This window comes from Mustela erminea, chromosome 1, assembly GCF_009829155.1.
Source record: "Mustela erminea isolate mMusErm1 chromosome 1, mMusErm1.Pri, whole genome shotgun sequence".
Classification (NCBI taxonomy): domain Eukaryota; kingdom Metazoa; phylum Chordata; class Mammalia; order Carnivora; family Mustelidae; genus Mustela; species Mustela erminea.
In genome coordinates this window covers 72,799,347-72,824,515 of record NC_045614.1, presented here as the reverse complement: position 1 = coordinate 72,824,515, position 25,169 = coordinate 72,799,347, and the positions used below count along the sequence as shown (strand labels likewise).

Here is a 25,169-nt window from a genome sequence, read left to right as displayed (position 1 = left end):
AATAAGCCGTGCTTATAGAATAGGAGTACTATTACAAGCAGTGCTTGTAGAATAGGAAGTGTGTTTCTAAGGATTGGGTGTAGAGATTTGAAACATTTTATTATGGACAGTTTCTTTAAAGAAAGCAAAAGGAGAGGTGGAACAGGGTCGTGAGCCCCAGATATCCGTCATCCATCCCGCTCTCCCCGGGATTATTTTCACATTCTGTTACTTACGGATGGAATCGTAGTGGTGGACAGTTATCTTTGTCGTCTTCACTGGAAGAATGCAGCTGTGTGAGTTTATTTGGGTTTTGCTGGTTTCTCTTACTACCCCTCTGCCCCACCCCCAGGAGGAAGCATAGCATAGAGAGACAGAACATGGGCTCCGGAACCCAGTGGAAAGCACTCACTGTATTATTACCAATCATAAGCACCTGGGTTAGAATTGGGCTCTGCCTCCTATGAGTGGGTTGATCCTGGGCACGTCGGTAAACCTCTCTGGGGCCCCCTAGGTCTGCAAATGGCGAACCTCAGTCATGAGCATGTGTCAGCTCTCCCCATCATTATTCTGTGGGACTTCTGTGCACTCTAATAGGCTCTTTCACACCTTCTTCTTATTTAACCCCACAACAGTCCTGAGGGTGCTATAGTATTTCACTCCTGAGGAAGCTGAACCCGCAGTAGGTGAAATCAGTTTGCAAGCTTGTCCTCGGGAGTCAGCTGGGGAGCACGAAAAGCCACTGATGCGGGTTCCACCACGGGAGACTGATTTAATCGGCCGGGGATGTGGCGGGGTTAAAGATCCCCAGGTGATTGTAATGCGCAGAGACACATGTGGGAACAAGCTTGGGAACCTGGAGGCAGGCAGAGCCCCAGTACCGTAGCCCTCAGTAAGCCTTCTGCCATTTGTGTGGCCACTTGACTTGGGAGACTAGATGTGGCTGGGAAGGTTAATACTCTGGTTTCCAGAGCCGAGCCCCACCCTTGCACCCTCGTGGATCAGAGTGTTTCACACCAGGCTTTATGTGTAAAGTTCTATTTGTGTTTTAGTTTTAATCCCAAATCCCTAAACAAAACAAAACGAGACAAAGGAAAAACTCCAGAGCCTCCATCCCATTCCAGGTGCCGCCCCAGGGGACAGAAGGTAGCAGTACTCTTTGAATGCATTTCCTTCCGTCTAGTCTTTCGGTCCATGGGTCCATGAACGTAGCTATTGATGTTTGTGTCAGTTCTCTACTGCCATAGTGATGCTAAGTATGGATCACAGAAGTGCAGTGCACACGAAGTAGGCACAGCTAACACCTGTGGTCCTCTGGGGACAGGATGCTCTCAGCCAGGGCTGCTGGGCTGGGTGGCTCCGTCCTTGTGTGTCTCATCTTCCTGCCTGGCCCAAAGGGGGAGCCGGGGAATGTTCGGGACACATTGAAGGCAGAGGTAGAAGGACACCAGCCCCACCTCTGCATGAGTGGGCTGGGAAAATCCCCGCGTCATGTCTGCTCCTGTCCTGTTGACCAAAGCACATGACCGAGTCCAAGGTTAAGGGGTAGGGAAATATGCCCCATTTGCTTTGAGTCCAAGCACTTCATGGGATCGAGCCTAACATGAGTGGAAGGGAATGCGCTCTTTCCCAGGGGAAAGGACAGGGGGTGGTTTTGAACGGGAATCTATTACAGATGTAAACCATGGACGTTGCCTTCATGAATGTTGATGGTAGCAGAAAGTTGGCAACAGTTTTAGGTGTTAAACATAGAAAAGATACTTAGGTAGAACAGAACACACATACACAGTGAAACACAAAGCAGATATTTAAAATGATGTAGCAAATGTCACTGAACATTACTTGTGCCGCAAAATGGGGAAAAGCAGATTATGAAATGTTAGTTCCCAGTTCTGAGAAGAACTATGTATATTCATATTTGAGTAGGTTAAAGATGCGTGCCAAATTGCTAATGATCATCTGTGGTAGAATTACGGAATATTTTTGTTTTCTATTTCTACTCCTGAATTTTCTGCATTTTCTGTGATGAATATACATTACTTATGGTAATACGGAAAACACTCGAAACTGTAAGAGTAGGCATACTTACTAACTCCCTTTTTTCCTAACCTGTCAACAGGCAGCAAAATAATGGAGAACGGCCTTCTCTTCAAAGAACTTCTGCAGACTCCAAATTTTCGAATTACTGTGGTAGACGACGCAGACACTGTCGAACTCTGTGGTGCTCTTAAGGTAAAGTCGGCCTTGTTATTTCTGCTCAAGGAGAGGAGCTAATCAGCCGCGGTGCATTATCAAATCTAATCCTGAAAAGTGGGCTCTGTGTTCTGTGTGCCTACTTGAGGGAAGAATAGTGAATTGAGAGCCTTGTTTATCACTTCCTGTTTTACCCCTGCCTGTCCTGGGTGGTTGGACTTCCTCTTCCACTCCACTTGGCTTTCATTTGTAAATTGGGGGGTGGTGGTGTGGAGTGTGGTGTTTTGTCTTTTGGAAAATTGGCAGCATTAATATTTAAAAAGCTCGGAGAGTACCTTGATTGTAGAGTTTTCAGGGGAGTGAAGCATTGTTGGGTGTTTTTTTCCCCCTGTGAATTCATACATTTCTCTTACACACTGTCTTTGAGTGGGGAAGGGACTTACCTCTCTCTGAATTACACTACTCCTTCAGTTCGATGGCTTGATTGGTTCTTTCTTTTTTTTTTTTTTTTTAAGATTTTTATTTATTTAACAGACAGAGATCACAAGTAGCTGGAGAGGCAGACAGAGAGAGAGAGGAGGAAGCAGGCTCCCTGCTGAGCAGAGAGCCCGATGTGGGGCTCGATCCCAGAACCCTGGGATCATGACCTGAGCCGAAGGCAGAGGCTTTAACCCACTGAGCCACCCAGGTGCCCCTGATTGGTTCTTTCTAAAGGGAAAGTAGTCTGCTGACAAAGGCTGCACTAAGGATAGTTTTATCTTTGTCCGCAAAGGGAAATGGGCCAATGAAAGAAGCAGCTTCTTGAGGCCAGCGACTTGGGAGGTTAGAGGGAAGCGTTTCCACGTGGGCGCCTGACCTGTTCCATTCGACCTGTGGAAGTCTTGGTGGTGGGGCCCTCTCTGATGCTGGGAAACAGCCAGTGGGAGCTGGGCTGCACTTCTGATCCTTTTCCCAGTGGAATCAGCTGCCTTCTCAAAAAAAAAAAAAAAAAAGCCTCAGTGTGAATGAATACCCTGCTTTGAGGCACTTTCGAGTCTTGTCTTTTGTAGGAAAGCTGCTTTTCAGGAATTTGAGCACCTCAGGAAGGAAGTCGGGCAATCTGGCTTGGGTTTAGTCTTTGTCAGGTAAAAATTGCGGAGATAGAAAGTATGCTGAGAAGACGGGAATCCAACGAATGCCTTCCTGCTCTTTCTTTCGATTGTACATACGTCCTTTTTTTCTCGTCAGAGTTTAAAACCACTTCGTGGAATTCCTATCTCATGTTTGTGTGGTCACGTGTGCCTGTACAACGAGGATTTTATGAAGGAGAGTCAGTGAAAGGCTCAGGCTCCCTTGGGGGCAGCACACGGCCCTGTTTCTGAAAGTTTGTGGGGGGCATTTTTCACGCTCTGGGCAGGCTGCATACACAGTTAGGACACTGGCTTTGGCTGCTTTGTGTGGTTTTTCTTTTCTTTCTTTCTTTTTTTTTTTAGGTTGAGATTTTCATGTGTTTTTAATAGTCCTTCATTAAGCTAATAACCACCTGACAGCAGGGGCATCATGAATGCCTAATTGCTCAGCACCAGCCTGTGTTGGTCCAAAACAGTGGTTAAGTGACTGGATATTTCTGGTGGTGGATGGGGAAGCTTGTGAGATCCTGCCCACAACAAAGGGGGCTTGGGGGACAAGAGAGATTCTAGATGGAGAGTTCTGGAAAAGCTCCAGCTAATGGGACCTTATGATGGTTTTGTGTCTGAACGTAGATTGGCTTTTCATTTTTGTTGGCAGGAGACCTTTAAGTGGATCCTGTTACCAGAGCAGAGCCTGGTTCATGGGGGGCGTGGTGGTGGGGGGCAGAGACAGATGGGGGTTGAGGACCATTTATCATCCTTCCTCTGGCTATCCTTTGAAACAGGATCAGTTACCATCCTGCCTGTCGGCTTGCATCAGAGCTGGGATTTTTGAAAACTGAGAAACTAGCATTTTTGGCAGTAACTTGAGTCTAACCATTCCATCATACAGATAGGGAAACAGAGATCCAGAGAGATTAAATCACCGAATGTAGCAAATACTGGCACAGTTGGAGTGTGAAGGCGGGTTCCGAGAATCTTAGTTTGGTGTTCTTTGGTTCCTGTGTACAGCCCAACTATTTTGGTTTGTGTCCAGTTGAATAAAATGAAGTCCTCGCTTGTCAGAGGCTGCCAACCAAGGACGAATGGGACGTCGTCTCTTTTATTACATAATAGTTTGTTATTTTTTTCTGATTATAAAAGTAGTGCACATTCATTGTGTTTCACAAAACAAAGGATGCAAAGAAAGTTAAAGTCACCAAGACTCCATACATCCTAAGATCACCACTGGTTGTTTTTATTTTTTCCTATACCATTGCAGTCTTTTTAGCGAGTATAGGTATGTATATGGCCCCTTTTTAAAAACAGAAAACTGGATCTTAACTATTCAAATAGTTGGACATATTTTACTCTTTCGCCTTAAATTAACAGTCTTTGGTAATCTCCATTCTAGGAATCAAAGAAATGTACACTCTCCTTTTGGTGCTCAAAACCATGAGGGCATTTGAATTACCAAAAAAAAAAAAGCAAACAGCTCACTACAAGGATAAAACCAAAAAGAAAATGTAAAAACTTTATGCAAAATCATTTTGCTGTAGTGCGTTTTACTGCCTTCAGAATCTCCTTTACCCCTGACCTCTGTTAATCTCCAGTAAGGGAATATCTTTTTTAAATACAACTTTATTTAATCCTAAATGACATACATTAAACTGCATCCATTTAAAGTGCCTAGTAGAGTGGGGTTTCTTGTTTTGTTCCAAAAATTTCATTTATCTGTTTGTCAGAGAGAGAGAGTACAAGCAGGGAAGTGGCAGGCAGAGGGAGAAGCAGGCCTCCCCACTGAGCAAGGAGGCAGATGCTAGACTTAATCCCAGAATCCCAGGACCCTGGGATCATGACCTGAGCTGAAGGCAGATGCCCAACCAACTGAGCCACCCAGGTGTCCCTTAATATAGTGGGGTTTAACAGCTGTGTGCATATACCCTGAAAATCACCTCCATAATACAGAACAATTCCATCATCCTTAAGGGATTCCATATGTCCCTTTTCAGTTCCTATCCCAGCCAGGCAGCCACTGATCTGCCTTTGTACACTGGAGTTGGCATTTTCTAGAACTTTCATAATGGAGTTGTCCAGTGTATACTCTTCTGCATGTGGCTTCTTTCGTTGAAGGTGTATTTTTGTTTGTTTTAATGTAAATTTTAAGTGGCAGTCCTCAGAGCAAAGCACAAAAATCATAACTGTACAGCTCAACTTGTGTTAAAATTTTTAACAGATGCTTTATCGGGATTAGGTTTCATTAACAGTGACCCAAAATAATAGTGGCTGAACACAGTAGAACTTAATTTCTTTCTTATATAAAAGTCCTGAATCCATGTGATAGCTCCATTCCACAGAATCTCAGGGACCCAGTCCTTCCTGCTCACAAGGGTAGGTGCTTATCCTCATGTTCCAAAATGGCGATGAGAGTTGTAGTCATCATGTCTGCCTTCCAGTCAGTAGGGTGGAAAAAAAGAAAGGATAAAGGGCACGTGATAAAGGAAGATAAAAAAGAAAAGAAAAGAAAAAAAGATAAAGGGCATGTCCTTTTTTTTTTTTTTTAATATTTTATTTATTTATTTGAGAGAGAGACAGTGAGAGAGCATGAGCGAGGAGAAGGTCAGAGAGAGAAGCAGACTCCCCGTGGAGCTGGGAGCCTGATGCGGGACTCGATCCCGGGAATCCAGGATCATGACCTGAGCCGAAGGCAGTCGTCCAACCAACTGAGCCGCCCAGGCGTCCCAAGGGCATGTCCTTTAAGGCAGGTTCTGGAGAGTCACAATGGTAATGATCGGCTTCATCTCAGTGGGCAGTACTTAATCCTGTAACGGTACCTAGCTGCAAGAGATGTTGGGAAATGGTTTTGTTTTTTTTTGTTTTTTTTTTTCTCTCTTGGTTAGCCATACACTTGTGTGAAAGTCAGGGACTGTCTGACTCAAGAGGAGGAGAGTAGAATGGGGGATAACAGCCACAGGACATTCCCTGTGCTTCTAAGTTTCTCCCAGTGCTTTGGCTGAGATAAATCCCGTGGTGAAGCACAGCCTCAGGCCTAGTGTCTAGCCAGGGCCACACTGCTGGATTCCACTAGGCATATGTGGCCAATTACATTTACATCCAAATTAATTAAAACTTAAAAAAAAATCAAGAGTTCCGTTTTGGAGCCACAGTCCCCCCATTTCAAAGACTCGGTTGCCACATGAGTCTTTGGGGTGTCTCCGTGGCTACTGACTCTGTTGGATGAGCAGACAGAAAACATTTACATCATTGCAGAAACTTCTGTTGGACATCACTGCTGTAGGGTGCCCAGCCTGGTGAGCTCAGTGTGGGCTTGAACATCAGCCTGATCTGTAAGCTCTGACAGTGCCTGGCCCAGGGTCAGCCTACACTCTACAGTCAGAGTTCTCCCTTAGGCCCACAGCCCTGGGAGCTGGCCTTGGGTAGAATCAGATGGTGTGCTGCCTGTACAGGCAGTAGGGACTAATGCCTGGGTTTCACTGGAGCCCTGCCTCCCACGTGGTGAGAGTGTTTGCCTAAGGCACAGGTAGCCTGGACCCTGCACCGGGAGGCTTCTCGACTTCTGCGTTCTTTCTGGAAGCTAGGAGTGGAAGGAGTGGCGTCCTATCCAACCCGCCCGGGTTCAGAATTGCAAGGACAGACTTTCAGAATTGCAAAGACGGCACTTGAAGGCGAATGATTGCCTCTGAGTATTGCCATAACCCAGGAAATGGGGAAGGGCTTAAGCATGTCTGTCTTCTGAAAATCATGGTATTTTTAGCTCCAGAATAGTTTAAAGCAGATTTAAATGCACAGTGGATAATGATAACTTTCACAGCTGAGCGATCTCAGAGGACATCTGCTCGGATGCTATTCAAACGCGATCTGACTGGCTCAGTGTGTTTATTTTTCTTTTGACAGTGATAAGTGGTAGAGGGAGAGAGAGAGGGTTTCAAGATCCATCATAAGGCAATTAAACTGGATCAGTGCCCAGGGTCCCCTCGGAAGGCAGGCATTTATCCTGCAGTGGCTTCCTGCTCCTCTCTAACACCCCCGCCCCCACCGTGGGGAGGTCAGCCATCTAGGGGAAACTGAGGTAGTCCTCATCTGTGTGCCCTTTGGTGAGGGGGTCACAGAAGGGCCAGAAGAGCTGCTGTGGTCCCAGGCCTTGGGCACCCTCATCTGTCTTTGCTCTGAGAGCAGTAACTGAAAGGTCAGAAGCATTGGTCTGCAGCTCAGGGCTCGTCCACACAGCTCCTGCTTGGATGCTTCCAGTGACTGAGAGCTCACTCCTTCACCTCCAAGTCCTTTGGTTGGGTGAGGTCAGCTCTTCCTGTTAGGAAGTTCTTACCTCAAATCTGAGGTGGCCCCTCTGTGCCTTTCATTCACTGACCTAGAGCACCACCCTGTGATGACCTTCCCCTCTGCCCCCCTCCCCCCGAACTCTGGAGCCAGGCAGCCTGGTGCTAAAGGTCCCACTGTGTGACCTTGGACCAGCTACTTAACCCTGTGTGTGGGAGTTTCCTCCCCTCTCCCTGAGCAGAATCACTGTGCCTGCCTTGTAAGAATGTTGTGAAGATTAAACCAGTTAATAATACTGGAAGCACTTAGAGCGGTTCAAGAAGGTCAACTGTCATTTTTATTATCCCCCTCCCCCACCAATCGGTTCTTCTCCTAACCCTACCCTTTATACCTCCCAAGCCCACATGCAGGCCAGAGAGGCACTCCCCTTTGACATCTGATTGCAGAGGGTTCAGGAAGGTCTCCGACCCTGTGGTGTCTGGGAGTGGCTGGGCCAAGTTTGCTGTACCATGGAAGGGGCAAGGCGCGGGGAACAGAGTGGGCCCAGGGATCTAGGTCCTGGGACGGCGTCACTAACCAGCAAGGTGTTCTCAGTAAGCCACGGAACCTTTGTAAGCGGGCCAGGAGGCAAGGGACACACGAGCCAGGGCTGTCAGGAGAATCTAGAGGAGACCATGTGCATGGTGGGCGCTCCATAGGCATTCATAAATAATCCCTCTCTCTCCTCTGTGTCTAGGAGCCCCTTGTTGGAAGGAAGGAAGTCGTATCTCTCATTTCAGTCCGTAGACACGCACTGAGGTTGGTTGGTCAAGTAACCTCCAGAATGGGTTACGTTGTGGTGAAGGGGGCACGGGATGGTCCAGGAGACAGCAGAGAGTCATTTCAACAGTCTCACCCTTTGGATCCTAGGCCTTGGCATGTTGCCATGGTAACTTCAGTTTAGCCATTCAGCAGGCTCATCCAACAATTGGCCTCATGGCCTCTGTGCTAAGTACCCCCGTGCCCAGGTATCTCTTTGTTGCCTTGGAGTTGTCCCACTTACCAGCTGTGAGCAGGCCCACAGCTGCACCAGCTTTCCTGGAGGAATGTCACCACCTGAAGGGCCTTGAAAGAGTCTGTCCAAGCCCTGAATTTTATCCCCAAGGCACAGAATGCTCAGAGAGGTGGAGTCATTCTCCCAAGGTCACACAGCAGTGAGATGAAGTGAGAACCAGAGGCTGGAGGCCATCTGGGTTTCCGAGCTTGTGCTTCTAGTGTCTCCCCTGGTTTCCTTAGTCTGGCTTTTCTGCCAGGAGGGGTGTCTGGGTCTGTTTGGAGCCAGCCCTTGGGTGTTCTGCCATCTCCCCTCATCTTTGCATTGTGCTCTGCCTGGAAGGTTAGGGGATTGTTTCACCCCTCCACATCTTGGCTCCTTTCCTGCGGCCTCTCCCCTTTCCTCTCTTCATGGGAGGCTGCTGGAGCCTAAGAGTGTGCCAGCCCGGGAGCTGCCTGCTTCCTGTGTCACTGAGCACACACAGCAGGTACTTGGAGAGGGAAAGACGGATGCTGTCGGTGGCTGATGAAACCCACAGTGTCCATTGCTTGTGTGGGCAGGAAGGAGCTGGGAGGCTTTTGCGGGTACAGACAGAAGTTAGTACCATAGGAAAACATAGGCCAGATGGGCCGTCTCGGGCTCTGAATGCAAAAGACCCAGTTCCTCGTCAGCTCTACCCATAGCTGTGGGAAGTGGGGTCTCCCTGGAGTCCAGCCTTTGTAGGGGGGAGAGAGTGATCCACCTGAAAGCTGCTTTGTTGGTCTGCTAGAACAGCTCATAACCTCATGAGGAGACCCTCTAGAGCACAGAAGGAGAAGGAATTCATCTAAAATCTGCATGTGCTCATGCCAGCTTTCTGATCATTTTTTAAAGAATTTTTTTTATTCTTCCCTTTCCATGTCGGTAGCCACTAGAAGACTAGCCAGCATCCAGAGTAAGCCCTGGGATTATTCCCGAGGAAGAGAACAAGATAGACTGTGGGCCCCTCCACCCCTCTCCCCTGTTCTAGCCCTCTTCATTCTGCCCTCGAAACTTGGAAGGAAGGGTGCTGTTTTATTGGTGTATTGGAAGTAGACAAAAGCTTCAGCAGGGCTCAGTGGTTTGGCATTGTTTTTTTTTTTTCCGTTTTCATCTGCAGTGGCTTTGTGTCTTTGGTCTCCTGGCGAGTGATAGCTGTGCTCAGATGGCCACTCTGTTTCTCGGGGTGAGCCTGGCCACATCAATACTGGGTTTGATGTATTTTATTAGAAATGGCATATCAACCAGAAAAGACATTTTTTTCTCCCCGGTTTGTTCTGCTTCTAACCTCCTCCCTCAAATTTTATAGGCCTGATGTTTTGAGAGATGCTCTTTCATTAATAAAAAAACACTTTTTGGGGGGGGGGGAAGGAAAAGATGTGCTTATTTCATTTCCTGTTCATTACCAGTTAGCTTCATATTTTAAGATCCCTCCAGGCACAAATTCCTAAGTAGTCATCAAGTAGTATGGAAAAATGCTAGTGTGGTTAGACAAAGGGAAAATACTTGTATTTTCCCTGGCATCGAGTGTGTGTGCTCAGTGCAGGAGCTAGTAACGTGGACAGGGCTAGGAACCTGGCGACTTGACCGAAGTCCTTACTGAGTGGGCACATGGCAGATACGACTTGTCATATATGGTGGTTTGGTTTTACACAGGCTGTGAGGCCCCGTTGAGAGGCCCCCACCCCAGTGCAGCCTTCCCTGCTTTGAAATGAAGCTTGTGGCTCCTCCCACCACTCCACACGCTCTCGTCCTGGATGCACTTCGTTGTTCATTATATGCCAGCTCTCTTCATCAGCTCATTGGGGACAAGCTCTGTGTCCCATTCTGTCTTGGCAGCGCCTCCCTGGGGGCACCCTCAGCCCCCAAGTCCCCCGGCACTGTTCTCTGGCCCACAGCCCGCAGGGCATGCTTTGGTACACATAGGTTGAAATGACAATCAGATTTTTAGCGCCTCTTGCGGGTTACCACTTTCCGCCCAGGTTAGAGGTACGTGCATCCGTTTTATTTTCCTGTTAGGTCAGAGGTTGACAAACTTTCTCTGAGAGGGCTGCGTAGGAAACACTGTGGGCTCTGTGGCCCATATGGTCTGTGTCTGTAGCAAGTAGTGAAATCTTCTGTTAGGAGCACCCAGGCAAGGTCACCTGGGTGGCTCAGTGGGTTAAAGCCTCTGCCTTTGCCTTAGGTCATGATCCCAGAGTCTTGGGATCAAGCCCCACATTGGGATCCCTGCTCAGTGGGGAGCCTGCTCCCCCCAACCCCCGCCACCTGCCTCTCTGCATACTTGTGATCCCTCTCTCTCTCTGTCAAAAAAATAAAAATCTTAAAAAAAAAAAAAAAAAAAAAAAAAGGCACCCAGGCAGCCACAGATGGTGTGCAAACAAGCAGGGGACGCCTGGCCTCTAGGACATTCACAGAAACAGGCAGTTCACCCTTAATGTGCTGATCCCCAAACCAGATTGTCAGCTTCTGAAGAGGCAGGTCTCAGTCTTACCTGCCTTGTGCGTGGCAGAGGGCCACGTGAGAGTGGGAGCTCGGGGACTGGGAATGCTTATATAGGGATAATTCAGTGAAACAAAAGGCTGAAGCTTGAGCAGCACATTTGTAGACGACTGACCCAGCAACTCCACTCCCAGGCACACCCCCAACAGAAATGACTGCCTGTGGTCACGCAGAGCCACGCACCGGCCTGGCCCCAGCAGCAGCATTTGCGGTAGCCTCAGACAGGAACTATCCCCTTGCCAATCCGCAGAACAACTGGAAAAAATGGTGGTGTATTCATATGCCCTGAGCGTGGGGTGTGCTGCACAACTCATGGGTCCCTGAACTCTACCTCTGAAACCAATACCACACTATATGTTAGTTAATTGTTTCAGTAAGATAAAATTTAAAAACGAATGCAGCAGTGAAAATAAAGGTGCTCTAGGTAGAAATACAGCTCAACCTCACAAACACGATGTTGAATTGAGAAAAAGATGGACATAGGATTGCATACGAGCCTGTTCATGGCTCGAATGGAAAGACAGGTGAAGCAAATCTGGGTTGTGAGTACCTTGGTGAGGGTGGGGACTGGGAGGGGTGAGAGACAGCGTCTGGGGCACTGGTTACGTTCTGTTTCTCAGTCAGGGTGCTGGTTCCAAGGGTGTGTTCCATTGTGAGTACGTTGTGAGTACGATCACCAAGCCGTACACTTAGGACCTGCATACGTTTCCATGTGAATGGTATAATTTAATCAGGCATTCGGTTTAAGGGGGGGGAAAAAAAAGGCAGTTTGTCCAAACAGTATCTAGCAGAGCCTTCAGCCAGCCATTTTAATCCTCTGGCTGATGCTCCCCAGCTCCTGCTTCCTGCTAACCCCAGACCTGCTTCCTGCTAACCCCAGACCCTTGGTCCTATAAACAGGAGCGTTGAAGCCTGGTGCCTTCTTTGCCTCTGGCCATCAGGGCGCAAGGGTAGAAGCTGGGGCTGCGTGGGAACCGGTGGAGCCTTCTGAGGGTGGGCCAGGTAGCCCTGTGTGTCCCCCCCCCCGCTCTCCCCCACCTTCTGGCAGCCTAGATCTGTGGCAGGCATGTGACAGGTGTCCTGGGGCTTCCCTGTCTCCTTCACAGAACATTGTAGCAGTGGGAGCCGGGTTCTGTGACGGCCTCCACAGCGGGGACAACACCAAAGCTGCCGTCATCCGCCTGGGGCTCATGGAAATGATCGCCTTCGCCAGGATCTTCTGCAAGGGCCAGGTGTCCACGGCCACCTTCCTGGAGAGCTGTGGCGTGGCTGACCTCATCACCACCTGCTACGGAGGCCGGAACCGCAGGGTGGCTGAGGCGTTTGCCAAAACCGGGAAGGTAGCCCCTGGCTTGTCCTCCCCTGGCACGTGCACCCTCACTGAGACCCCTGGGCTGGGGTGAGCTGCGGTCCCCTGGAGGCAGAGGCAGGCGTTTGTCGTTTGCTGGGCGTATCCCACTGCCACTAGGCTGCTTTGGCTTTAAAGTACCTTTGCCTGAGTGCTTCAGCTTGCATGTCTCTCCATGGCTTGTGCGGAGGGAGGATGCCAGCTCCCCTCTGCAGTGCTCCTCTTGAAATAAGAGATTCTCTGGTCTTTTTTTTCCTGAAGACTTACTTATTTGTGAGACGGAGAGAGCACGTGCACATGTGTGCATGGTGGGGTGGGGGGAGAAAGGCAAGCACACTCTGCCCTCGGCACGGAGCCCAACATGGGGGCTCCATCTCATGACCTGGAGATCATGACCGGAGCCGGAACCAAGAGCCAGACACAGAACTGACTGCACCACCCAGGCACCAGACTCTCTAGTCTTTACAGTAGCGATTTCTGCTTGATTTTAAGACCATCGAAGAATTGGAGAAGGAGATGCTGAACGGACAGAAGCTCCAAGGACCGCAGACATCCGCTGAAGTATACCGGATCCTGAAACAGAAGGGGCTGGTTGACAAGTAAGTCCCCCCTGCCCCGCCCCTGCTGTCCCTGGGACCAGAGGGCAGCCACCTCCTGCTTCCCTCATGACCACCGTCCCAGTCAGTGCACTTGGGCACAGCTGTGTGCAGAACTCCGCTCAGATAGTTCCGCCTTTGTGTGATGTGAACATCTGTGGCAGGAAACCTCTTCCTGCCCTGAAAATGAGTGTTGACACAGAACCAACCTCAGCTTCAGGGAGAGGAACTCAGTTCCCCTTTTTTTTGAGAGAGAAAGCACACACACTTACGAGAGCTCGCAGGGGGTAGGGGAATGGGGGGGGCAGGGAAGGGGGAGAGAAAGAATCTTAAGTGGGCCCCATGCCCAGTGCAGAGCCTGACACAGGGCTCAATCCCACCACCCTGAGATCAGGACCTGAGCTGAAACCAAGAGTTGGACACTTAACTGACTGAGCCACCCAGGTTCCCCAAGAAGAACTTAGTCTTGTAAAGCAGGTTACAAAACACGAAGGTTGAGGTTCTGGTTTATCCTGCAGGGTGTTCGGTAAGAACTGCATGTCATAAGTCTTGAACTCAGAACAGAAGATGATCTTGTTGTTTTGTTATAAAAAAGATACAGTCTTGTTAATAAAAGGTCAGACAGTTCAGAAAAGAAGAAACGTGCAAGGTAGCCCAGAATGCTCCCGCTAGAAGCGACCTGCGTTCAGGTTTGCCCAGGAACTTGGCAGTGTCTGTGTCCCGTGGATGAACGGGTGCCTCTAGCCTCCACTGCCCTTCCGGGATGGTCATTTGCTAAAGGTGGGCCTGGGACAGCCTGATCAACTGCCCGATTGAGGGAGTAAACCCTGTCGCCCCGCCAAGCCCCCAGCCTCTCTGCAGCTGCCCTGTGGCCCTTTATCTTGCTTATTTTTTGCTGAGCCGCCTTCCATAACCACGAGGCCGGCGACACCATCTAGTAACTGCCTGCGCAGCATATTCTGCGTATCCAACTCTTTTCAGGAGGGAGGGAGAGGTTTGCTTGCCTGGGAGAGGAGGGGGCTGGGCGGCTGCATGGACGCTGCCAGGTGTGGTCAGTCCAGGGCGCACACTTCCCCCTGAGCCAGTGATGGTTAGAGACGTGGCTGCTGGTTCTCTGGTGTGTCTCCTTCCTCCTCTTCGGCTCAGTCCAGATGTCTGCTGGTCCGGACCACCCACCTTTACCTCCCCTACACCCAGCTCTCCTCTCCTCTGCACGAGTACACACTGGTGAGCTGTCGAGTTCCCTATAGAAAGTTGAAAAGGAAGGAGGACAGGACATTCGTCTTCCTTCTTTAATTTGCACTTTATTTTTCTGAAACAGCTTTCAAAACCAGCCAGGCAGAGATGGAAGGCATAAACAGGCCTCCAGAGGAGGAGAATTACCTGTAAATTGTGGCTAAAAGGAAAACACCTCTGATGGGCCTGGTGTTCCTTCCATACTTAAGGGCAAACAGTGGAGTGCTTGTCTGTGGTGGGGCGACTTGACTGAACCTTAAATATTTATCAGTTTTCTAAAGTCTTAAGAAAACATTTGGGTGTTTGTGGATGCTGATGATCTCCTAATCACGGTTTTCAAGTGCCATCTGTCTGCTGCCATGGGGCGTATTTGATAATGGACAAGTCTGTCTCCATCGTGGAACTTGGGGAGGCTATGGATTGGAACTGGTGTTCTGGAATCAGTACCTGTGCCTGTTTTAGAAAAGCAGGTGTAATCAAGCAGGTGAACCTCGGCTCTGAGCAGATGCCCCTCCTCCGTTACGTCCCATTTTCTTTCTCTTGATTAGAAATGGAACAGGCTGTGCCTGTGCTTAATGAGGTCACTGCCGGGTTGGAGGGAACACCTCACTTCCCACAGGCTGAGGCGCAGAGTTCTGGGGGGCTCTCCCCCTGCACTCACCTCCTAGAGCTGCTTAGCCAAGTTCTGCCATTCTCCCTTGCTCTTTTTCCCTTTGTCACCCCAATACTCCGATCTCCTCTCTTCCCACCCCGCCCCCATGGCCATGGAAAGCGCAGTGAACCGGAGGGCAATGTTCCAGCCACCTGGGGGCTTCCTAGCTATGTGGTCTGGGTCAGGTCATATTTTTATCTGTGCCCTAGTTTTTTCTCTACCCACCAAATCAAACCAGCACACCTGATGATTGCCTTCTACCTCGACTCTTCTGATTCACTCCTGCTCATCCGGAATGGGTCCTTAGGTTGGCATGTGGGATAGTGCCTCTCAGTTCTGTGAGGAACTTTCTGTCACTGTCCTGGGACGCCCTACAACCCCTCCTTCAGCTGAAGCAGACCTCCCTTTGCCCCAGTACCCTCTTCTCAGAGGCTTTTGTGCATGTCTGCCCTCCTGCTGTTTGGCCTGCCTAGATGGCCCCCTTAATAGGCGTGTCAGCCCTGACCACCCTTGAGGTGACTGGGTCTGTCCTCAGACCCCCCTTCATCCACCTCCTCCAGACGCAGATAACTCTCCCAGCTTTGAACATCCTGTTTACAGGAGTGGTCGGCAAACTTCTGTAAAGAACTGCATAATAAATATTTCGTCTTTGCAGCCCACATACAACTCTCTGGTGTATATTCTTTTTTTTTTTTTCTCCCTTATATGGCCCTTGAAACATACAAGAATTGCCCTTAGCTTGCAGGCAGCACAGAACAGACCACAGGCCAGGTTGGCTTCTTAAGCTGTGGCTTGCGAACCCCAGGTATAGAGCATCCTGCTGCTCAGGAGCTGTGGGCTTCTTACGTAAATGTGCAATTTACTTAAAGTCTGCCAGATTTGGGCAGGCGTGGGGGGAGAGGGGCACATGGCTCCTGTTTGAAAAAAAAGAAATTCGAATCTTAGTAAAAGGCACCCAGTGAAAAGTGAACTCTGGAGCCCCACCTTCAGTGCAGGCAGTTTTCTGAGTTTTTAGCATATCCCTCCATTTAGGGGATGGGTGCTGTGCTCCACGATCCGCTCTGCTTTCCTTTGTTGGAGGATAGGGTCTGAAGAATGTGCCACAACTGCACCAGCAGATCTCTCACATAATGGCTGCAGAACATTTCACAGTGTGGGAGAACCACAGTTTATTTAAACAGTCTCCTCCTAATAGATAGGCACGTCGTCTGGGCTTCTCTGCTGTTCGGAAATTTGCTTTATTACATTTCCTTGTGCATGCCTCTTTAGGGGCATGTGTGAGTATCGGGTGTTTGCATCCGTTCGCCGGGGCAACCACAACAAAATACCACAGACCAAGAGGCTTACACGGCAGAAATTTCCTTCTCACAGTTCTAGAGTCTGGGAGGCTAAGATCAAAGGGTCAGCACGTGCCTTCTCGTGAGGCTCTCTTCTTGGCTTGTTAATGGCCGTCTTTCCCCTGGGTCTTCATGTGGTCTTCCTCTGTTCTGTGTGAGTCCTAATCTCCTTGCCTCATAAGGACGCCAGCCATATTGGTTTGGGGCCCACACTTTATGAACCCCTTTTAACGTAATTACCTTTTTAAGGGCCCTTGGTCCAAATACATACAATCCTGGGGGTTAGGACTTCATTGGATGAATTGGGATCTGGGGGCACTCCTCAGCCCAGAACCGTGTTGTAACCTTCCTGAGGGCTGGGACCTTGCTGATAATACTCCACATCCTGCCCCAGGTTGAAGACTGACACATCTGAAGTCCTCGGTGTCCATTAGTGGGATGGCTAATTGACTGGCTCATGCCAATATTTTTCAATGAAATAATTGTCTTTCACCCTCCTTTCACCTCTAACCTCATTTAGAGAGTTTCCCAAACTGATCTAACTGGCCTTACGGCATTTTATGTTATAGAAAATAACACTTAGATGGGCAGTATAGGCTAGTGCTTGAATCTTGGCTTCAGAGTTAGAAACTGTGCCTCAGTTTCCTTATCTATGAAATGGGGATAGTGTTACCCATCTCACAGGGTGGTTGTGAAAAATCAACAAGTAACTTGTCCATAAGATTTCCGCCCCCCATACACACACACATACTCCAAATCTCTTGTTAGCATCCCATCTACACACTTTGAAAGTTGGGAGCATTTCTGGCTGCAAGAGCAATGCCCAGTTTAAAAAGCCTCAAACAGTAGGGTTATTTTTTTCATGAAACAAGGATTCTGGAGGTGGACATTATTGGTGTTGATGCAGTGCCTCTCAGTAATCCTGTCAGTCTTCCCTCAAAACCTCAAGATGGCTGCAGCAGCTCCATGCATCACATACACAGCTTCACTCAGTGACATGGAGCAGGTGCAGTCTGGGGAAGCAGAATTTTCTTCCAGGGCCTCTCAAGGAGAAGACTATTTTCTGCAGCAGAAGTATTGGGTCTTACTCTCTAGAATTTGCTTCCTTGGCTAATTCTAGGAGAAAGTAAGGCTGGGAAATGGAGCGTTAGGCCGTTTGCAGTGTTGGTAAAGAGTGAAGGGATTTGGGAACAGCTTCGGGTGGCCCTTCATCACCTGCCACCCTGCTCTGGGAAGACACAAATTGTTCTGATCATGGGATCAGGAAAACTAAGCCATGGAAAGATGAAGGGGCTAAAATCTGTGGGCTCTAACTCCCATTCCCAGTGTTCATTCAACAGTATTCGCTGAGCACCTGCTCTCAATCTGTGCACTGTGCCAGGTCCCAAGGATGCAGAAGTGAATAAAACACTTGGGGCCCTGACCTCCCAAGAGCTTCCTAGGACCTAGGGGCTGTCTTGTGGCTGTGTGTATAAACTGTCACTTAACTGCACACTTCTCACATGACAAGTGTTCTACTCTGCAGGTTACCTGTAAGTCACTTCATACAATAGGCTTTAACACAACATGTCATGCCCAATTGAAAATTGCCCAGAGCAGACAGACTGTGGATTTGACTGCCTACCTGACTCAAAAACAAAAACAAAAACAAAAAACCCCAAAACATTCTGTACCTTATAAAACCCACAGTGATAGACATATGACCTAACAGGGCTGTTTGCCATTCGTAAGTTAAGTTGTCATTATAGGATTCCAGCTAGTTAATTTTCAGAATGGCCTTTAAGACTCTATTGATCTTGTCGCGCGCGCGCGTGTGTGTGTGTTTAGAAGCCTGATTGAAATTAACTTTGTTATTTCCATAGTGATACCTGCTGTTTAAAATACTTGCTGAGCCAGCTGGACCCTGGGATAATGCTGTCCTTTCTCACGGTGGATTATTGGCCCACACCTTTGTACCCTCAGCCATTTCAAACTTTTTGTTTATATCCATGTTCACAGCCTGGAAGAAAAGGCAAAATAAACCCAGCTTCCATCTTGAGATCAGTGCTTTGCTAATTGTGGGTGCCCACGTTGATTCTTGGAGGAATGTTCCAGACTGGAACTATTTATGGTGATACGTGGGCCGCCTCATTCTTTATCCTTGGATGATCCCTTTTGGAGAAGGGAGAACGATACCTCCTTGCAATTTTTTATTCTCCAGTCTCTTAAATTATTGACAGAAGCTTGGACTCATTCCAGACTTGCCCAAGAGCCGGAGCTACAGCTCTTCATGTGAATGGCCGCAGATGGCCCTGCAAGGATTACCGTGGGACTTGTTTGGAGGTTGTCTACACCAAACAAGTAGGCAGAGGATGGTCTGGGTCATAGCAACATCTTACAACCACCGTGCAGAGGCTCTCTGCCCACCAAATGATAGAGGAATATAATAGATGGCGTTCACTTTGTTGTCCAAAGTAGCACACGCATCTGTAATCTGTTAGGGAGGAGAGGAAGGCTCATTTGTTCTGTGAGGTAAACCAGATGGCTCAACTTGCCTTTGTTCACATTTCCTCCCAACCAGGTTCCCGTTGTTTACGGCAGTGTATCAGATCTGCTATGAAGGCAAACCCGTTCAAGAGATGTTGTCCTGTCTCCAGAGCCACCCAGAGCACGTCTAAAGTGGATGGTGCAGCGTTGTGGGGAACGTGTTGCTTTCTGATCAGTCTTTTTCGGTCAGATGGAAACTGGGACTGGGCAACATGACGTTTGCTTGACCATAATCCCATCATGGGTGAGGATGAATTTTTACCAGTTCATTTTTGAATTGCAAGATGCAGTTCACTGGCTGAGATGTGGTAGGCATCAAATAGACACATGTATGAATGTGTGAGTCTGTGTTCATTTCTCATGCTGTGGATATTTCTATGAACCAAAATTAAAGGTCCTTTTTAAAAAAATTACTTTCTGAATTTTCCCACCATGATAGCTTAGAAGATGGGAATGATCTCAGCTAAATTTTTTACGTCCAATTCATATGCATTTGAGTGAAGGGATTTTATTTTTTCCTCATTCTCTTGAAGTTAAAACTGAACCAGCATTTCCATGGTAGAACGGAGGAGTGAGTGTGTTCAAAGATCAACATACTGTAACTTAAACTCTATCTCAAAGCCAGCATAATTAACTACTTTGATTGTGGGTTGATCTTTTTTTTTAACAATTAGAGATTTTTAATTGGGTGATCCACTTATGTATCTTCCTCTTCGCAGTTTTCTGCATTTTTAGCCTCTTTTCTCATTTGCTGCCAGAATGTGCTTTCGTATAGAGGCTCAGCAGTGGCAGAAGGCAGAAAACGCATCTAGGCTTTTCCTGCTGTGACTGACACATTCTACTGATTAATGACCCTTGTGTGATGCTTTTTCTTGGGTAGTCCTTTTGTGCAAACATTTCCTCTGAGCCTCACAGATCCACTGAGATGGGACTCCCATGATTCCTCTTTCGAGTTGCAGTCATGGTACCTGGTCACCTGGCAAGTAGGGGGAGAGCTGAGAGTGAAGTCCAGTGTTCTCCACCCTACCGCGGTGCCCAGACCTCAGGCATCACCACGCTGATCCGATCTCCCATGATCCGATGGGTCATGGGAGATGCCATGTGCAGCCTTTCCTGAGACTCGAACAGGGCTTCGTGCCACTGAGACTGGCGTGGGCCGTTGTCGAGACGGCTGCCGCTTAGTGTCGTCCTCACTCCGTCAGCTTCCCTTAGAGTCTCAGAAATGCAGGTTTCCAGGTCCCATCCCAGGCTTCTCAACTGGGGTGAGGTATCTGTCTATACTTCCGTATGCCTTCCATGTGTTTCTGATGGTCACTACAACTTGAGAACCACGACTTCAGAAAGTCTGCTCAGATTGGCATTTCTCAAACCATGTCCCATAGGACATGAGTGTCCTGGGATCCCATGGTGGTCGGGGTGTTCTCCGGCAAGATCAAGTCCATTTGGAAAAAGCTGCCTCTGCACAGCCCTCTTGAAGGCTTAGAATGTGTGTTAGTATGTCCGTAGAACTATCTGGCAAGTTCCAAACACTGTAGACGACCAAGGTTTCTTTGAGAATCTTGCCGAGTCTTTAAAGGAACACTGTTCTAGGCCGTGGTGACCTGAGGACGGCCCAGGTATACCCTTCACTCCTCGCAGAAGTGAGGATGAATGACTACCCACCTGTGGCATTGTTAGCTCTGAACTTTCACAGTTCAGGCCTGCAATGAATCTTCGATGAAGCTTTAAGGTGACACGGTCAAGTACAACCAAGTGGAGGTCAGCCTCGCTGAAACGCACATTATGTCGAATAAGTGCTTTTAATTCTACAATTAGAATGGGAATTACTGTATCTTCTTAAATGAGATTGATTTCAGGATAGCATTATAGTTATCTTACATAGCACTTGGAAAGTGGTAAGGGAACGTATGAATGTCACTTACATATTAATGGATTTTCAGTCACTTTGTGAGATTTTGACTTTTTTTTTTTTTTTTAGTTTTCCAGTTGGGACTTTTTTTTCCTTCTATTCCTGAAATGATTATAGAAAAGATTTTTGTGGGAATTTTAAAAACTCAATCCAGAACATACGGGGGTAATTTAAATCCTCATACACTGAAGTCTATGAAAGCACACAAAATCTACAAATTTCACTGATCTTTCATGCCACTCTTAAGTTAATCAATTTTTGCTTATCTCATGATTAATCTTTTTAAAAATTTGTACATAGATAATAAAGTGTTACTTTTTAAGATACTTAAAGGGCTGTAAGCTAATTGTGTCTATTAAGTAGGGTAACTAGATGTGAGGAATTAGGATTTTGTTTTACATACGATCTCATCTGCATTCAGCTTCCTGCTCTAGGTTTCCTACTTGTTTTTTCTTCATGAGTGTTCTCTTGCTGATCTGAAGTCTGCCGACTGTACCTCTTGAACGTAACTTATGATATTCTGCACATTAATGGAAAATGGCAAATTTTATGAGTTTGTGCTCTGCTGACTGTAGATATTTATTACTCTCTGAGTTATCTATTTTTGTAACCACCTGTGGTCCATCGTTTGATTTTAATTCTTATTTCTTACTAATTATGGTAAAAGGGAGGGAGACATCTAGAGGAAAAGCTTAATTTGTACTAGTTCAGCCAATCTGTGAATGTAAAAACTTCACTGTTGCCTTGCTATAATCCAGCCTACTATAATGTGGAACAAGTATCTGTCTTGACATCCATCCTAGCAGGTGGAGTTGAGCTAAACAACTGGTCTTTCATTTAACTCTTAAAACCTGGCCCCATGGCATTGGCCCACAGAGTGATGAGGTGCCTGTGTACGAAGGGATCTTTCGTTTTTCCACCACTTCCAATCTAAGAGCCTTTTACTCACATGTGTACTTATCTGTTTACAGACTGTAGATGGATATAATTTAAAATCTTGATTTAATAAACCTCTAATGCCCCAAACCTGTGCTGCTGGCTCTTTTTTTCTGGCTTAGTTAAGAGCTTTATTTATCTAGGTCAGCTGCTTTTTTGCCTGAATTGTGTTGCATTAACAGTAATAGAAAAGTAATTTTTAAAAGAAGGTTTCCTCTCTAATCCCACTCCTCAAGCACATCTATTTCCATTCGTTTGCATTCCTTCCCATGGCTTGGTGGTATTTTTATATAATCATAATCGTAGGATCCGGCCTTCCAGTTCCAGCCACACAATGGAGGAATTTTATCTTTATCTTTTGTTTATCTTTCCTTCCTTCCTTCTTTCTTTCCTTCCTCCCTCCCTCCCTCCTTTCTTTCTTTTTTTTTTTTCTCTTCCTTTCCTTGCCCAGGAAAGGAGAGCACAAGGAGCAGGAGAAGCAGACTCCCTGATGAGCAAGGATCCCTGCTCACTACTGGATCCCAGGACCCTGGGATCATGACCTGAGCCGAAGGCAGAGGTCTAACCCACCGAGTCACCCAGGCAATCCCTGGAGTAGTAAGTTTGAAATCCACACCACCACCACCTCAAATACCTAGAAGAGCTAGGAAGACACAACCAGCATCCCTTTTATATGCTAGGCTGATCTCAAAAGAATGTGAAGGAAATCCCCTGGAGGCTGAAATAATTAGGGATTGACAACCAGATCTGTAAAGCCCCAGGGTAGCTCTCTGGCTTCCAAGAGTGAGTGGGAGTACTCTCCATTGTCTGAGGGTTTGGGCTGGAAAGGTTAATGCTAGAACTAGAACCTGCAGGGGAAGAAATGCGCCAAGAAAACCCATGGATAAGCACAACCAAGGAATGGGTTCCAGGTGGAGAAAAAGGTCTCTGCTAAAAACTTGTAATTTTGAGTCCAACGCCACAAACAGGTTTTGGGTTTGAATTTTGATATCCAGGAGATCACAAGCAAAAAGCAAAGAAAAAGACCATGGCCTAGTAATGCCAGTAAAGAACTGGCAGAAGCAAACAAAAAACCAGTGCAGAGACGCACTCTGGATCCACGCTGCACAGGCCGCCTATGAATAAGGTCTCACTGAACATGCCTTTTAAAGTTCAGAAAATACAAACAAGGGCTGGCCAGGGTGCCGAGAACAGGGAATCCTGATGCAGTTTTGGTGGGAATGTAAGTTGGTACAGTCACTGTGAATGGCTTTTAAGGAATACAGAGTTTCCTCAGAACACTAAAATTAGAGTTACCATATGTTCCAGTAATTTCCTTACTGGGTATTTACCCCCCAAAATGAAAACACTAATTTGAAAAGATAAATGCACCCTTGGGGTGCCTGGGGGGCTCGCTCAGTTGAGTGGCTAACTCGATTTTGGCTCAGTCATGATCTTGGGATCCTGGGGAGTCTGTCTCCCTCTGCCCCTCCCCCCACTCATGTTCTCTCTCAAATCTTTTTTTTTTTTTTTTTTTTTAAACAGAGATCACAAGTAGGCGGAGAGGAAGGGGGGAGGAAGCAGGCTCCCTGCTGAGCAGAAGGCCCATGTGGGGCTTGATCCCTGAGCCAAAGGCAGAGACTCAACCCCCTGAGCCACCCAGGTGCCCCTCAAATAAAGAAATCTTAAAAAATAAGTGACTCAAGTTACGGAAGCAAGCCATGTTACCCTTGGTTTGGAGGGGAGGTTTGTAATGGGGCGAGTGGGAATGGTATGCAGTCTAGCTCACAGGATTACTTGCAATGGTCAGTGAAAAGCAGGAAAGCTTACCAACATTCAAGGAGAAAACCCACATGATCCTATTAATAGCTGCTTGTGACAGATGCCATTCTGCATGTTCATCAAATTAATGTTTTTTTGTGTGTGTGTGAGATACACAGTTAAATTGTATTTCTCTGCAACCCAACAGTTAGGTGAGGCGGTCTGGCCATGCACAGGCAAGAAAGAAATGGCACTTGTTGGATTCTTTGCTCTTGGGTATGCTGATTGGATTATCAATTTCCAGAATGACTTGGAAGCTATCTGTCGAAGATAGTGGATGGATCCTCTTTCAGCCTGGATTCCTACAGGACTGGGTAGAGCATATCCCTCCCCCCCCACCACCACACACACCCCTCGGTCCACATTGTACTGTAATAGGTACAAAAATAAAAACTCAACTGTCATTTACACCCCCAAGAGCTGGGAGCTGTTGTTAACAGCACTAGCAAAACTTAACCGAAGATGCTTAAAAAAGATGTTAGTAGTTAAGGGCTGGGGCATGCAGAAATACCAAGAGATGTGGGAGAATATCCACCTGTCATTACAGCATCATGGTTAGTATCCTCTTGGGCATCTTCAGTTTGGACCAAGAGGCTGTGGAATGTGGGTGGGTAAGCCTGTGGCTATATTGGTTCCTCTCCTCCCCAGAACTAACTAGTTCAGTCCAGACTTTGTGTACATAATGGTCCCTCTTTATCCAGAATTAATGCCAGGAAGGTCCAGGATTTATACTCCTGCTTGCTTACTTTAAAATATTTTTGAATGGCTATCACAGTCACTCGTACAAAAATAAAGTCTATGGTCCGTTTCCCAACTAGCCACTGTTAACTAGTTTCTGTTGTGCCCTGCTAGAATTTTCATTTTATCTGTTGATTTTTAGAAGACTATTTTTAAGTAATCTCTACACCCAGTGTGGGTCTTGAACCCACAGAGTGGAGATCAAGAGTTGCACACTCTCCCGAGGGAGCCAATCAGGTGCCCTTCCAATTTCATTTTATATATGCAAATCTATATTCTTACTCCCTTTCCCATTTTTCTACACAAAATAGAGATTACTAGAGACATTGTTCTGGACCTTGCTTTTTTCACATAATATTCTGTCTTGACATTTTTTTATTTTTTTATTTTTTTAGATTTTATTTATTTATTTGACACACACAGACACAGCTGAGAGCTGAAACACAAGCCAGGGGAGTGGGAGAGGAAGAAGCAGGCTTCCTGCTGGAGCCGGGAGCTGGGTATGGGGCTTGGTTCTAGGACACAGGGATCATGACCTGAGCTGAAGGCAGATGCTGTAAGGACTGAGCCACCCAGGCCCCCCTTGACTGTCTTTTTTCTTAGGATTTTACATATTTATTTGAGAGAGACAGCAGGAGAGAACGGGAATGGGGGAGGGGCGGAGGGAGAGGGAGACGCAGACTGCTAGCGGAGCAGGGAGCCCTGCATAGGGGCGGTGGGGGTGGGACAGGCGGCGTTTCAATCCCAGGACCCCCGGGATCAATATAAGAGCGAAGGCAGAAGCTTAACCGATTGAGCCATCCAGGCATCCCTTGACAGTCTGTCTCAGTGGCTTGTTTTAAACTGCATTTTTAAAACTTCCTATTTTGAAATAATTACAGACTCACAGGAGCTGCAAGGGTAGTACAGAGAGATTTCATGTCCCCTTCACCTAACTTTCCTGCAGATATCAGCACTTACTTTTTGAAAGCATAAGATTAAA

General features: G+C 47.3%; 1 protein-coding gene across 1 annotated transcript in view; it reads left to right on the top strand.

Moving 5' to 3' along the window:
* GPD1L (glycerol-3-phosphate dehydrogenase 1 like) overlaps positions 1-21,739 on the top strand; it is a 62,087-nt gene extending 40,348 nt beyond the window's left edge. Inside the window, exons 5-8 of the mRNA XM_032320654.1 lie at positions 2,099-2,211; positions 12,216-12,449; positions 12,950-13,056; positions 18,839-21,739. Of these exons, the coding sequence (XP_032176545.1) occupies positions 2,099-2,211; positions 12,216-12,449; positions 12,950-13,056; positions 18,839-18,935 (551 nt within the window). The 3' untranslated portion in view covers positions 18,936-21,739. The remainder of the gene's footprint in view (positions 1-2,098; positions 2,212-12,215; positions 12,450-12,949; positions 13,057-18,838) is intronic.
* Positions 21,740-25,169: the final 3,430 nt, after the last annotated feature.